Here is a 15120-nt window from a genome sequence, read left to right on the forward strand (position 1 = left end):
AAGAGGAATTAATTCTCTTTTCTTACAGGTATCGAGAGCTAACAGAGATGTCAGACCCCAATGCACTTCCCCCTCAGTGCACACCCAACATCGATGGCCCCAATGCCAAGTCAGTGCAGCGAGAGCAGTCCCTGCACTCTTTCCACACCCTTTTCTGCCGGCGCTGTTTTAAGTACGACTGCTTCCTTCACCGTGAGTGGGGCTGCTCTGAGAAGTGCTTCACTCCTCCCACCCCAGCCCAGCGCAGCCTTTCCTGGGCTTCACTATGTGGAGTTCCCAGTTCCTGCTCCTGCGAAGGCTCACAAAGGACCAGTTCTGATTTTATTTGCTTAGTGACTGTGTGATGTGGTTTGCATGATAGGTACAACCTAATTAAGCACCGTGCTTGTCCCTTGGTGCCTCCTATCTTTGAAAGGATCATATAGATATCAGAACTAAATTTTCTATACCTTGCTGGTCACCTTTTAAATAGAATTTAACACTTCCCATAGCTCCCTGACTCCGTTTTCCTGCTCCCTCTTATGTCAGAAGGACAGCCTTGGAAGCACTACAACCTTTTGTCTTCCAGCTTTCCATGCCACCCCTAATGTATATAAACGCAAGAACAAGGAAATCAAGATTGAGCCAGAACCATGTGGCACAGACTGCTTCCTTTTGCTGGTAGGTACTGAAACTGTTTTGACTTTGTTTACTCTGTTTAATAAGTTGAGCAGGGAGTGGTCCTTGAATTTTCCATGTCTGGGAACACAAGCTATATGAGTCAGCCTACAGCACTGCAGAGGCTCTCCAGACATAGTAGAATAAATTTAGTCTTTCTTTTGGGGTGGTGGGGGTAAGATTTGATAAACATTAGTAAAGGATTTTCTGCTATAAATATCACCTATCAGAATCTGAGACTATTGTTCCATTTAGAGCAAAGAGGTGCTGGTGTGAGAGTACTTGGGCTTGCTCCCAAGCGCCATCAAAGAAAAAATATTAGCAAAGTGTCAGTGTGCGTGCGTGCGTGCGTGCGTGTGTGTGTGTGTGTGTGTGTGTGTGTGTGTGTGTGAGCATGCGTGTGACTGACTATACTGTCTTCTACACAAAAGCTAATGCCTTGAAGATAAGGTTGGAGGGAAGGTTGTTTTTACTCAACAGCTGGCTAGCAGCCTGAGGATATTGGTGGTAGTGGGGTACCTTAAGATCCCTTCTCAATGGACGAGATTGTTCATGCCTTTAATCCCAGCACTTGGGAGGCAGAGGCAGGCGGATTTCTGAGGCCAGCCTGGTCTACAGCGTGAGTTCCAGGACAGACAGGGCGACATAGAGAAACTCTGTCTCGAAAAAAAACAAATAAAAAAAACAAACAAAAAAAGAAAACATGGAAAAAACCCTCAGAGAACTCAGGAACACAAAGGGCTTCTAGGGCAGAGCAGAAGGAACAGACAGGATGGCAGTCTGCTGAGGAGGATCTTGGTGCTTCAGGGAGGACTCTTCTGTGGCTCTCTGACTAGCACATCTCAGTGATCCTCAGCCTCCTCTGTAATCAGACAGTTAGTTACTTAGGCAGATACATCAGTTGTAATCTTCAGAGCAACCCCGCGGTCTCTGACCTGATGCACAGTACTAAACAGTAAGGAGTCCACGTGTCCTCGTTATCTGCTGCTCTGAGTTCTGTATGTGCAAAGAAAGATTAGTTAGCTCTTAACATCCAATCATTTGGGTGCAACTTTTCATTAGGATTTAGAATTGGACAAAGGAGGGTGATGTAACTGCAGGGGGCATAGGGAAAGGGAAGTTAAAGGGACGGTCAAGACAGCTGCTAAGGGCCACCATTCACTTTGCTGCCAGCCCTTCATTCATTCTGGCTTCTCAGTGCTAAATGGGAGAAAAGTTGGAGGATTGCAGAACGGAAGGCTTTGACGAGGTGAAGTATGTGATCCTTTGCTGAAGGGGTTGTCAGAATGAGCATCATTGCTGTGCCTATAATCTAATACCTTCAGTCCCAAGGGGCAGCCCATTGTCGATGTTAGGAGTGTTTGTTCTGATTTTAAAATTATGTCATGGATAAGTCTAATTCCAGATAGTATCTGAGAAATGAACATAAAAGCATTGGTTTTTTCTTTTCTTGATTTCTCCCCTTCCCCTTATCCCTCTTGCGTTGGCCCCCGCTTGCTGCGGCCCATAGGCTTTTTTTTTTTAATCTCTCCAGTCCTTGTTGTTTTCTTTTATAACTGGCTATCCCAGGGCCAGCATTCTGAGAAGATCGAGATGGGGTTTCTGTGTGAGAGCCTCGTCTCAGGACACTTAGAAGCACAGAGGCTGCTACGGGTGGAAAACAGCAACAGGAGGCAGAATGGGAGTGAGTGCTGTGTGTGCCGAGTGAGATGTTGGTCATCTGGGGCATGGGTCCTTTTCTCGATGACTGGCACATATCAGTGGATCTTGATCTTCTGAGGCTAGTTTCTGTAGTTCTGTGGGCAGACATATTTTAATCATTTATTTTGAGCATCTGGTGAGGTGTGGCATGTCATATGTATAGAGGTCAGAGGACACCAGGCAGTGGTGGCGCACTCCTTTAATCCCAGCACTTGGGAGGCAGAGGTAGGCGGATTTCTGAGTTCGAGGCCAGCCTGGACTACAGAGTGAGTTCCAGGACAGACAGGGCTACACAGAGAAACCCTATCTCAAAAAAAAAAAAAATATATAGATAAAAGAGGTCAGAGGACAACTTTTAGGAGTTGTTTTTCTCCTTCTGTGTGAGTCATGGGAATCAAACTGAGGACAGCTACAAGCACTTTTATCCACTGAGTCATCTGCCCAGACATCCTGCTGTTGTTAAACCTCAGTAATCTATGTGGGTGGTTTGTGTAATGTGATGCACAAAACTGAAGGATAATGCAGAATTTTATACATACTGGTGTTATCTGAAGGCCATCAGATATTTTGGGGTTCCATCAGCCTACAGCGTAGATTATTTATTGCTTAAGACATGACTTGTCAGCCGGACGGTGGTGGCACACACCTGTAATCCTAGCACTTGGGAGGCAGAGGCAGGCAGATTTCTGAGTTCGAGGCCAGCCTGGTCTACAGAGTGAGTTCCAGGACAGCCAGGGCTATACAAAGAAACCCTCTCTGGGCAAAAAACAAATCCAAAAAAAAAAAAAAAAAGACATAACTTGTCTTTTTTTTTTTTTTTGGATTTTGTTTTTTTCGAGGCAGGGTTTATAAAGGTCAGATATTTTGTACAGTTATTTGATAAGTCAGCTCTTATAGCTTTGTTCACATACAGGCCCTGATCTAAGTCTGTAGCCCGTGCTTTTTTTTTCCCCCTGGCCTTTCTCCTAACATAATGTCAACATTTAGCACCTCATTAAGTCAAAAGGTCATCACCCTTCTCAGGGTCACCACTCTGAAACGCCATGCCTGTGTTTCTTGAACTTGATATTCGTATACACACATTAAAATGTGCTGGCCTATCCTCTCCGTTTTTGTTTGTCTTTACGGACAGTGTCTTTAGTCATAACAAGGTGTATGGCCCCACCACAGAAAGCCTTTAAAATGGTAACCAAGAGCTTCAGAAGATGATGAAAGACAGGAAAAACCGGTGTTTATAGATTCTTTAACTTTCTTTCTTTTTACAGTGCTGAGAAGTGAGTTTACAGCACATGCATGTTAGGCAGGTGATCTAACACTGAGCTATTCTCAGCTTACTAACTTTTTAATAAGAACCTTTTGTTTTCAGACTAGCCTGAGATACAGTTCAGGCTCAAGATCCTGGTTCGGCCTCTCAAATGCTGGGATTGCAGGTGTGCACCACGCCTGTCTGCATCAGCTCTCTCTCTCTCTCTCTCTCTCTCTCTCTCTCTCTCTCTCTCTCTCTCTCTCTAAGATTTATTTATTTTATGTGAGTACACTATTGCTTTCTTCAGACGCACCAATATAGGGCATCAGATCCCATTACAGATGGTTGTGAGCCACCATATGGTTGCTGGGAATTGAACTCAGGACCTCCGGAAGAGCAGTCAGTGCTCTTAACCGCTGAGCCATCTCTCCAGCCCTTGCATCAGCTCTTATATAACATTTTTTGTTTAATGTACAAAGAAATTGAAAGAGGCCTTCCTGGATTTGAAATATTTTCCAATCTTTATCCAGATATTCTTGGTGAGTTTGGTTCTGGGGATTAAAGCCAAGGTGTCATGCTTGCTAGATACAACCCTTCCAGTGAGCTGCATCCCTGACTATCCACTTAGATTTTGCTTTCAAATCATATTATCTGAGCCAGGCGGTGGTAGCGCACACCTGTAATCCCAGCACTCTGGGAGGCAGAGGCAGACGGATTTCTGAGTTCGAGGCCAGCCTGGTCTACAGAGTGAGTTCCAGGACAGCCAGGGCTATACAGAGAGACCCTGTCTCAAAAATAAAAAAAATTAAAAAAAATCATATCTGGTCAGAGACCATATTCGACTATAAGATACTTTGCTATTTTTACTTCAGACAATTCCATCATTCATTCCTTCTTTTTGTGTTTGTTTTGAGACATAACCAGTCTCACTCTGTTTGCGTGACTGGCTGGGCACTCATTCTGAAACCATACTTGCCTCAAACTCCCAGAAATCTGCCTGCCTCTGTCTCCCAAGTGTTGGCATCCAGCGGTCAGGTCTTCCTTTTGGAAATTCAGTCTTGTGAGATGATTCACATCCTGAACTTAGTTGTTTTCTCAGAGCATCAGCGGCCTTGTTCTTTGATCTCAGGATTCTCAGAAGTAAGCTCTGTGATTGGGTTTTATTTATGGTAAACAATTTTTGGGCTAATATTTATAGAACTTGGATATATCTCAGTGTGAGAGCACTTGTCTGTATGTACAAAGCCTTGATTCATTTCCCAGCACTGAAAAAAAGAGGAAGAAAGGCTGGGGCAACTCTTAGCACTCAGGAGGCAGAGCAGGAGGATCTCTGAGTTGGAGGCCAGTCTGGTCTTCAGAGCAAGTTCTAGGACAGCCAGGGCTACACAGAGAAATCCTGTCTTGAAAAACAAACAAACAAACAAAAGAAGAAAGTACACGGCTTCTAAGGCACCAGTGTGTTTCAGAGTGGAGGACGTATGTGCTGTCAGAGCTAATTAATTTCAAAACAGTATACTGTTCTTGAGAAACAGAAGTCTGTGGGAAGCAGTTGTGACCAAGCTGAGTTAGTTTCTGCATCCTTCTGAGCCTCATGGGGATTTAGGGTGAAGCTTCTAAGTTAAACAGTGATTATGCTCTAAGATTGCACATGTGTTAACTGAAACGGGAGCTTGTGGTTGTCTGTGAAGACAGTGGCCTAGGGAAGGAGCCCTGACCCTTGGTTTATATGCAAAGGATATTCTCAAATCCCAGATGGCTACCACGTGAAAGAATTTCAGATACTTCTCAAAGCTGAAGTTTTTGTTTTTGTTTTTAAGATTTATTTATTTATTATATGTAAGTACAACTGTAACGTGTTCACCACAGGAAGGAGCAAAGGAGTATGCCGTGCTGCATAACCCTCGGTCCAAGTGCTCTGGGCGCCGCCGAAGGAGGCACCCAGTGGTCAGTGCTTCCTGTTCCAATACATCAGCTTCTACTATGGCTGAAACTAAAGAAGGAGACAGTGATAGAGACACTGGCAATGACTGGGCCTCCAGTTCTTCAGGTAAACAGAAAATGCCTAACTCCTAATCTCTTAATATTTATAACTTTTAAAAACTGTTAATTTTGTTAGGTTTTTTTCTTACAAATTTACCTGTAAACAATGAAAGTGAGGCGTGTGTGTGTGTGTGTGTGTGTGTGTGCGCGCGCGCGCGCGCTTGCATCTTGATCCTGCTGACTATTTGGACTGTAGGAGTGTGCCCACATATAGCTAACATTTTAATTCCTAAATGTTCTCCTTTTCAAATCAGAATGACGTAGGGGAGGGGCTACCAACAAACTGCATTCCACACATTTGTGTTTTCTCCCTTGCCCAGAGGCTAACTCTCGCTGTCAGACCCCCACGAAACAGAAAGCTAGTCCAGCCCCACCCCAGCTCTGCGTTGTGGAAGCCCCCTCAGAGCCTGTGGAGTGGACTGGAGCTGAAGAGTCTCTTTTCCGAGTCTTCCATGGCACCTATTTCAACAACTTCTGCTCAATAGCGAGGCTTCTGGGGACAAAGACATGCAAGCAGGTACTTCCTGGGGGCAGCAGGACCAATGTGGGCTCTTTCCCAACTGCTCATTTCCTCTACTATCTTAGCAGCAGGGTCCAGATAGAAACTGTCTTGTAAACCTCTCCTAGATCATGGAGAGGCCTTGGTTCCGTGTTCCCATGTGTCTGTGTGTGTGTGTGTGTGTGTGTGGGGGGGGGGTGTTCTTTGAGATAGGTCTGACCTGGCTGGCCAAGAATAGAACTCACTCTGTAGATTAGGTTGACATTGAATTCACAGAGATCCACGTGTTTCTGCCTTCCAGGTGCTGGCATGCCCAGCACTTCTTCACGAATTCCAAGTTTCCTATCACTAGGTTTTCTAATTGCCACTCTAATACCTGGTGCAGATCTTAACTTTCTTGCTCATACCATACCTGAAAATGCAGTTTGACAACACCCACTGGTGGCTCAGAGGCAAGAAAAGACTGCAGACTGATAAGATGGCTCTGCAGGTAAGGGTGCTTGATGACCCACTCGTTAGGGGAGATCCAACTGTTAAAGTTGGTCCCCAGCCTCCACACTTACACTACAGTACACACACCTCCACAGACATACATGTGCATACACAATAAATGAAATATAATAAAATTCTTCAAAAGAAATGGCAGGGAGAAGAGAGTGCAGAACAGAGGTGAGAGCCAGGTACCTGGGCCAGTTTGTCCAGCAGGAAGGAGCCCAGCGCTGACACCCCGATCCCACAGCTCCCTGACTTCTGCAGGCCTGCATGGTTTCTTCCTAGGAGCACATCCGTAAGCATTTCTAAGCCAGGCGCTTCTGAAGGGCGTTGGGAGCCTGTTTCATGCTCCTTCGTGCGACTGCTTAGAATTATGAGTGGAAGGGATTTGTACTTTATATCAGAGCCTGTATCTGTTTCCTTGAAACACAGATTCTTTTTTAGATTTTTATTACTTTTATTACTGTGTGTGTCTGTGTGTGCTATATAAGTGTGTAAGTGTGCATGTGCCAAAGCATTTTTGTAGAGGGCAGAGAACAACCCTTGGGTATTGATCCTTCCTTAAGCAATAGGATCAGTGGACTAAACTCAGGTCATCAGAGTTGCCTGGCAAGTGCTTTTTCCTGCTCAGCCATTATATTGCCAGCCCACAGCACGGGTTCCTTAACCTAAAAGTATATAGAGTTATAGGTGTTTTTTAAAAAGGCAGCTGGGCATAGTGGTGCATACCTTTAATCCCAGCACTTGGGAGGCAGAGGCAGGCAGTTGTCTGAGTTCCAGGCCAATCTAGTTCTTGGACAGACAGGGCTACACAGAAAACCCCATTTTGAAAACCATACATACAATAAATGTTTCCTAATACTATTTATAGTTTTTGCAGGATACCAGAAGTTTCCATAGCCAAGAAAGGAAGGGGACACTAGAAATGAATGCTGTAAAGGAAGAAGTACTGGAAAAGAAGCCAGCTTTCCCTAAACGCTGCCCTGATGGACAGCCAAGGTGCTGGTACCTCTCTACCAACAGAGGGAGCTATTGCTTAGTGCAGGGACACCCTTCCCATTAGGTCTCACTCAGCACCTGCAGTTTGCTTTCTAAAACGGCAGAGCTCTCGGGCAGCTCACTGTGGCTTGAGAAGTGGTAGATGAAAGCCAGGGTGATGGAGTACAGTGCCAGCGTGGTAGCTGTGCCTCTCCGGCCTAGTAAATCTACAGTGCCAGTGTCCTCCACTGCAGCCACATCCTGTCTTCTACTAACAGGATGCCCCGTTAGCTGCCTGCAAATTTCAGATTCTTAACAGGCCCAGCACCTGGCCCGGTCACTTGCCTGGTCACCTCATCCTAGAGATATGACAGGTCCTATTCACTTCTCTTCCAGGTCTTTCAATTTGCAGTAAAAGAATCACTTATCCTGAAGCTGCCAACAGATGAGCTCATGAATCCTGCACAGAAGAAGAAAAGAAAACACAGGCAAGGGGTAGACAAAGGGCTCTTAAAGCTCCTCGGGTTCCCTGTGCTCTGACCTCCTTGGGGACAGCCGTGCTTGCCCCTTGGCCACTCACTGCACTGGGCGGAGCCAGCCCATCTTATTGGGACCCTCAGATGAGAGCCACTGTCTTAAGAACTCCCTCAGCACCTGTGACTAGGGCCAGCCCTTCCCTGTGCCACACTGAGGACATGAGTGGCCTGTGGCTCTGCACTGAGATTGTTTCCCCTTTCTTGGGTGTTGATCATCTTCCCTACTCTACAGTTTATTCCTTTTCTTTAACTATAGTGTTGTTTTTCAGAGTTACATAGTCTGTTTATTGGTTGGAATTTGAAGAAAAAAAATAGCTGGGTATGGTCATATACTTTTAATCCCAGAACTCAGAGGCAGGCAGGCTTCTGTTTGTTCAAGACTAGCCTGGTTTACATAGTGTCAGATCAGCTAGAGCTACATGGTAAGACCCACACTAAAAGATAAAAATCATCACTCTGATGGCCAGGTTCCCTAATGTATTACCAGACAAATAAAGGAGGTGGTTCTAGTTCTAGTTACAGAGGAAGTCTGTCAGCCTCTTTACTGTAGGCTTTCCCACCTACCATCTTAGAGTTCTGCCCAGCAAGGGAAGAAGTGGGAAGAGGGAGATTTGGGAGTGTGAGTCAACAGTTGTGTGACTTTTGTTTTGTCTGGGTTTTTGTTATTTTGATGTTTTGGGGGAGGAGCCTCCTGCTAAAGAACTCAGAAAGGGAACCCTACGGCTGTCCAGCTGCCCCTCAGAGCAGGACACTGTCATGCGTGCTCAGAGAACCACACCGTAGACCTATTTTTCTTTTCCTCCTAGGCTGTGGGCTGCACACTGCAGGAAAATTCAGCTGAAGAAAGGTAAGTTCAGTTGAAGAAAGGTGGGAGATACATCAGAGTGGAATGCATCCTTAGCATGTTCAAGGTCACGGGCTCCATTTTAGGCACCTTGCTCATAGGAACACACAAACATACAGAGTTCAGATTAAGGTCTCACCCTGTGGTTATCACCCTGCTGCACCTGCACTTCTTTTGTTGGCCCTGGCTGCTCTGGAGATTGCAGATTTCTTTGCAGCATCTCTCGGGCTGAGCCAGTGACTACAACCGAAAAGCCGTCTCAGAAGTTAAACTTAAAGCCTTGTGGTCTCTTGAGTTTCCTAGTGTGCTGTTTGCCAGTTCCAGACCTGTTTTCATGTTTAGAGAGTAGCTGCCTTGTTATCTTGGGCCATCTCTACACCCTACCCACAAAGCAAATACTCTGTTGTTTATGCACAGGGGTCAGCCACATTATCAAGTGCTGAGGGTGTCCAGGGTCACGGTTGGGACAAGTCAGCTTCAGCTTGAGGCACTGGAACATTTGGGGGATAGGTAGCCTGGCCGCAACAATGTTCTGCTCTATTCTTTCTTGCAGATAACAATTCTACACAAGTGTATAACTACCAACCCTGTGACCACCCGGACCGTCCCTGTGACAGCACATGCCCCTGCATCATGACCCAGAACTTTTGCGAAAAGTTCTGCCAGTGCAGCCCAGACTGTAAGACCACCTTGCTTTCACCATCGTCTACCAAAGTGGTTGGCCTTGGAGTGCCCGGGCTCCTTTCTCCTGCCCCTTAGCTGCCTGTAGACTTTTAATATCCCTCTGCTGTGTTTCAGGCATCCTACAGGAAAGGAAGGTGTGGTCTCCCAAGTTGTGGGGGTTGGTCTGTTCTATTTTCTTATTTTTAATTTTAAACGTTATTATTTTCTGTATATGAGTGTTTTCCCTGCATGTCTGTCTGTACTGTGGGCCTGCCTGTTGTTCAAGGAGGTCAGAAGAGGGAATAAGACCCCTGGCGCTGGAGTTGGTCAGTTGCGAGCCAGCGTGTGGATGCTGGGAATCAATCTCAGGTCCTAGCTGCTGAGTTGTCTCTCCAACCCTTGTTCTACCCCAACTCCTGAGCTCACAAAGTCTCAAAAAAACTAAACACTGGGTGGTGGTGGTGCACATCTTTAGCCCCAGCACTGCAGAGACAGAGGTAGGTGGCCCTCTCAAGTTTGAGGTCAGCCTGGTCTACAGAGTGAGTTTGAGTTCCAGGACAACCAGGGCTGCATAGAAAAACCCGGTCTCAAAACATACCCCCACCACCAAAAAATTTTTCTCCTTCCCATCTCCTGCCTTCTTCTTCCTCTTCCCCCCACTTTGTTTCTCAAGCAATTCTCCTTTCTCCACCTCATAGGTTGCTGAGATAACAGGTGTGTGCCATCTTTCCTAGCTGTGAAAGTAATTTTTAAGCCTTCAGGTGGGGATTCTGGAGGCAGGAACTAGGCACGCTGCTTCTCCTTCTTCGTAGGAGAACTGGGAAGCAGGAACTTTTGCACTCAGGGGCTCCTCTTCAGGATGATGGTTTTTACATATGTAGGGCTAGAGAAATGGCTCAGTGGTTAAAAACACTTTCTGCTGTTCTGGAAGACCTGAGTTTGGTTCCCAGCACCCATATCAGGCAGTTTACAACCACCTGTAATTCTGGCTCCAGGAGATCTGACACCTTCTGTCCTTGGACATCCACGCACACTTGACATACACATACACATAAATAAAAATAAAAGTGAACAAAAAAGTTATGTGGGTTGAGTGTGGTAGTATGTAACTATAATTAGTTCTGGACCTCCACTGTGGGAGTCTGAGGCAGGAGGATCAAGTGTTCAAGGCCAACCTGTGCTACTAAGGAAACTATATCTTAACAACACCTACCACCTCCAGGTTTGTTTAGGTAGATACAGGAGCACCTACCTATAACCAGCACTAGCACTGGGACAATGACGCAGGCCTTGAACCCAGGTTAAATCCTGCCTCAAAAGAGAGAATAAGAGAGGGAAGGAGAGTGGAAAGAGAAGAAAAAAGGGGTTGCTGAGGCCGTTCTTCAGGAAAAGGCAATAAAATGAACTTGCCAGGAAGCCTCGGTTAGATCCTGGAGCCACGTGAGGAAAGAACAGATCCTGTGCTGTTCTTGTACCTCCACCCAAGTGTCCACACCCACTAAGTACTTTAAATATTTAATTGAAGAAAAGAAAAAGAATACATGCACAGACCTCGGGGTGAACTTGACCTCTTCCTCTTGCCCCGCTGCTGGGATTACAGGTGTGTGCCGTCCCACTGAACCCACACAGTTCTTACATCTGTAATAACTGCAGAGTGACTGTTGGACTGGCTGTTGAGCCTATGACCTGTGCTCGCCAGGCTTTGTCTGTAAACTCAACCCAGGCTGAAGTTCTTTTAGAACTTTTTTTTTTTTTACCCCAGCATTTATTAAGTGAGCAGGATAAAGGACATTGATTTCAATATTTTCATATTAGCTGTAGTGTATTTTTTTGTTGTATTTTATTTTGTTTTGAGACAGGATCTTAGTGTACAGTCCTGGATGAGCCTCAGACTCACAGAGCTCTACCTGTCTCTGCCTCTTGAGCAGCAGGATAAAGGCAGGCGGCACCATTCTGAGCTGAATATCTGGTAGGAGGGGCTGGGGTAGGTAAAGGTGCGTGCTGTTCTCTGGACCCCTCGATTGGTTCCCAGCACCCCCGGCAGCAGCTTACGGGGAAGTGTGACTTTAGCTCTGAGGGATCTAATGCCACCTTTTGGCATTGCACATACTTATGGCTCTTGAACATACTCACCCAAAGATACACACACATAATTAAAATTAAGAAAAAATGTGTAGGGGGCTAGAGAGACAGCTCAGTGGTTACAAGCAGGGAGCCTTGGCTCTGTTTCCAGCTCCTCATAACCAGTTCTAACTCCGCTCAGGAGTCTGCTGCCTTCTGGCCTCTGCGGCTACTCATACACGTGTTCCACATAGATACATGGGCACACACATACACACGTCAAATAAAAATACATACATACATACAGACAGACAGACAGACATAGGTACGTACATACCTGGTAGGAGACAGGGTAGGCGGTGTCAGCAGAAAAATAGTTCTCTACTTCTTAGCCACCTTACCTGTCCTCATTTTTCCTGCTTGTGGCCAAGCAATACATAGCAGCCTCTGGGTTTGCAGAGGGCAGTGCCCAGGCCTCTGTGCTGTGATTGTCACCCGACAAGGAACAGATAGCGATCTCAGCCACAGTAGATAAGAGCTAGTGCTGTTGAGAGCTGTGGGCAGCAGAGGACGGCATAGAGCGGATGTGTTCCTTTCAGAAGATGATGCTTGTTTTGATGAGGATTTACTGTGAAAAGCACTGATTTCATTTTCTTTCGGGTTCTTTCCACCTCAATTCCAAATTCTGTGAACAAGGATGGGGGGGGTGGCCTGTTAGCAAATCGACACTTAATAGTCACACCTGCCTTTTGTCTGTTGGGAACTAGTTCATAGTGTAAGTGTGTGTGTGTGTGTGTGTGTGTGTGTGTGTGTGTGTGTGTGTGGCCAGAGGTCAACCTTGCGTGTCATTTGTGAGGAGCTATCATCTACCTTGTTTTTCTAGATGGGATCTCTCACTGCAACTAAGGGCTTGCTCGTTGCTAAGTTGTCTAGCCAGTGAGCTCCAGGAATCTGTCTGCACCTTCCCTGCACTGAGATCTAAGCACATAGGTGTCCTATGCCTGAAGTTTGTATATGGGTTCTGTGGATCAAATTTAATTTCTCAGGTTTACATGGAGAGTACTTTAACAACTGAGCCATGTCCTTAGCCCTGAAGAAGGCACTTCCCTGTCTTAGGAAAAGCCCAATGTTCAGAGGAAGGAACCTTCTGCCTGTTGTGCCAAGAGTCCTCTGACATGTCACATTCACTTCGCTGCTGTCCCGAGTCTGACCTGCATCAGTGCGGGCCCGCTTCCTAACCATCCCCATCTCCCCACTCAGGCCAGAACCGTTTTCCTGGTTGTCGCTGTAAGACTCAGTGCAATACCAAGCAATGCCCATGCTACTTGGCAGTTCGTGAGTGTGACCCTGACTTGTGCCTCACCTGTGGGGCCTCAGAGCACTGGGACTGTAAGGTGGTGTCTTGCAAAAACTGCAGCATCCAGCGTGGCCTCAAAAAGGTGAGGTCTTTTCTTGGGTCAAGATCACAGTGGGAAAGAGGAAATGTTCCCTGATGTCATTGTCCTTTGGCTTCTTGGAGGGGTTGTATGTAAAAGTGCTTGACAGGTTTTGTCAGTGGTCACAGTAATCCAATTTTCTATTCTACCAAAAGGAGCAGAAGGGTGTGCACCATTCTGTTCCCCTGTAGTTCTGGGTCCAAGTCTCTACACGTGGGAGGCAAGCACTTTCCTTCTGGGCTCCACAACCCCCATGTTGCACCTTCTACCCCCTACATTATGGTGTTTGCCCAGACTCACCCCCGAGGTCCCCAAGGAAGAGGAAGAAAGTACCCTATTTCCTTTACAATTTCCAGTTTTTGTTTTTACCCCCTCAAGAGCAAAGTGGTTTGGACCTTTTCTGTTTCAGGTTCCCCTGACAGTTGGTAGTTCTTTCCACCTGCCCCCGTCCCACACGTGCACATGCGGCACTCACACCCACTCACACCCGCCTGCCATCTAAGGCTTGCCTCCCTCTCCCCCAGCACCTGCTGCTGGCCCCTTCCGATGTGGCCGGATGGGGCACCTTCATCAAGGAGTCTGTGCAGAAGAATGAATTCATTTCTGAATATTGTGGTGAGGTGAGTGTTCCAGGTTCAGCCCATCTTCTGACTGGGAAGAACTGACAAGAAACTCTCGACTTTCTGTGGGTTAGGCTTCTGTGATGCATTAATCTCTAAATAACTCAGCCCAGTTTTCATGTGGCCTCTCAGGGGACCCCACAGAACTGTTTGCAATCCTGAAACAAACCACTGTTTGTCAAGTGTTAGTATCTGTCTCTCTCTAGCCTTCACCCTGGTCAGCTTTGGGCGGAGAGGAGGCTAGCAGAGTCTCTCTCGCCTGCACTGCCCCTTCTCAATTCACATAGTGTCACACCTCGAGCAAGCATGACGGCCGCTTCTCTGTTTACTCCTCCAGCTCATCTCTCAGGATGAGGCTGATCGCCGAGGGAAGGTCTATGATAAATACATGTCCAGCTTCCTCTTCAACCTCAACAATGGTACGCATGGCCTTCTCCACCAGGGTGACCATGTGCAAGTCTGTTCACTAAGCAGCGTCTGCTGTGGCCCAGGTTCAGATCAGTACTGACTCTTTCAGCAGGTTCCCTAAGCAGATGCTAAGCTGAGCCTGGAGGCCCATGGGCTCTGCTTCATTTCTGCTGTGTCTGGAAAGGATCAGTGGGTGCTTCACTGGAGAAGCTGCCCTAGCCAGTAGGTGGGGAGGAGATCTGAAACTCAGAGGGAGGACCCACTGGGGTGCTCCCACACAAGGAGGCAGGCTGTACTTTTCCTATCTCCTGTTACTATTCTGGTTTCACGTTCCTGTTAAATTGTTTCTGTTACCTTTTTTTGTTTGTTTGTTTTGTTGTTTTGTTTTGTTTTTCTGAGACAAGGTTTCTCTGTGTAGCCCTGGCTGTCCTGGAACTCACTCTGTAGACCAGGCTGGCCTCGAACTCAGAATTCTGCCTGCCTCTGCCTCCAAACTGCTGGGATTAAAGGCGTGCGCCACCACTGCCCGGCTCTGTACCTCTTAAATGAGGCTAGAACAAGAACTACCACACATGTGAGGCCAGCCTGAGCTACAGGAGAGCCTGTCTTCAACAAACAAAAATGGGCACAGTGGTATATACCTGTAATAATAGCACTGGGCATGAGTTACAATAAGTTCTGGGCCACAGAGCTAGACCTTGTGTAACCCCCAAAGTATAGTTTCCTGCGACACTCACGATTTTCTTTGATTTATGTCATGTAGATTTTGTAGTGGATGCTACCCGGAAAGGAAACAAAATTCGCTTTGCAAACCATTCAGTGAACCCCAACTGTTATGCCAAAGGTGAGTGAGTCTTCAGGAGCCTAGGAAGTGAGTGGGCTGAAAACTGCTTGTGTCCGTGTTTCTTCCCGTCACTTCGTTCATGCTGAGTTACGGTT

The 15120-nt window shown here is 46.6% G+C and overlaps 1 protein-coding gene across 2 annotated transcripts in view; it reads left to right on the forward strand.

The window, feature by feature from the left end:
• The window catches only part of Ezh1 (enhancer of zeste 1 polycomb repressive complex 2 subunit), a 34835-nt gene that overhangs the window by 17108 nt on the left and 2607 nt on the right, over nucleotides 1-15120 (forward strand). For both annotated transcript variants that reach the window (XM_052197892.1, XM_052197891.1), the window contains exons 9-19: nucleotides 29-192; nucleotides 569-660; nucleotides 5471-5651; nucleotides 5965-6161; nucleotides 8010-8101; nucleotides 8956-8996; nucleotides 9547-9672; nucleotides 12978-13156; nucleotides 13678-13773; nucleotides 14111-14192; nucleotides 14945-15025. In XM_052197892.1, coding sequence (XP_052053852.1) covers nucleotides 29-192; nucleotides 569-660; nucleotides 5471-5651; nucleotides 5965-6161; nucleotides 8010-8101; nucleotides 8956-8996; nucleotides 9547-9672; nucleotides 12978-13156; nucleotides 13678-13773; nucleotides 14111-14192; nucleotides 14945-15025 — 1331 coding nt within the window. The remainder of the gene's footprint in view (nucleotides 1-28; nucleotides 193-568; nucleotides 661-5470; nucleotides 5652-5964; nucleotides 6162-8009; nucleotides 8102-8955; nucleotides 8997-9546; nucleotides 9673-12977; nucleotides 13157-13677; nucleotides 13774-14110; nucleotides 14193-14944; nucleotides 15026-15120) is intronic.

This window comes from Apodemus sylvaticus, chromosome 10 (assembly GCF_947179515.1).
Source record: "Apodemus sylvaticus chromosome 10, mApoSyl1.1, whole genome shotgun sequence".
NCBI classification, from domain to species: domain Eukaryota; kingdom Metazoa; phylum Chordata; class Mammalia; order Rodentia; family Muridae; genus Apodemus; species Apodemus sylvaticus.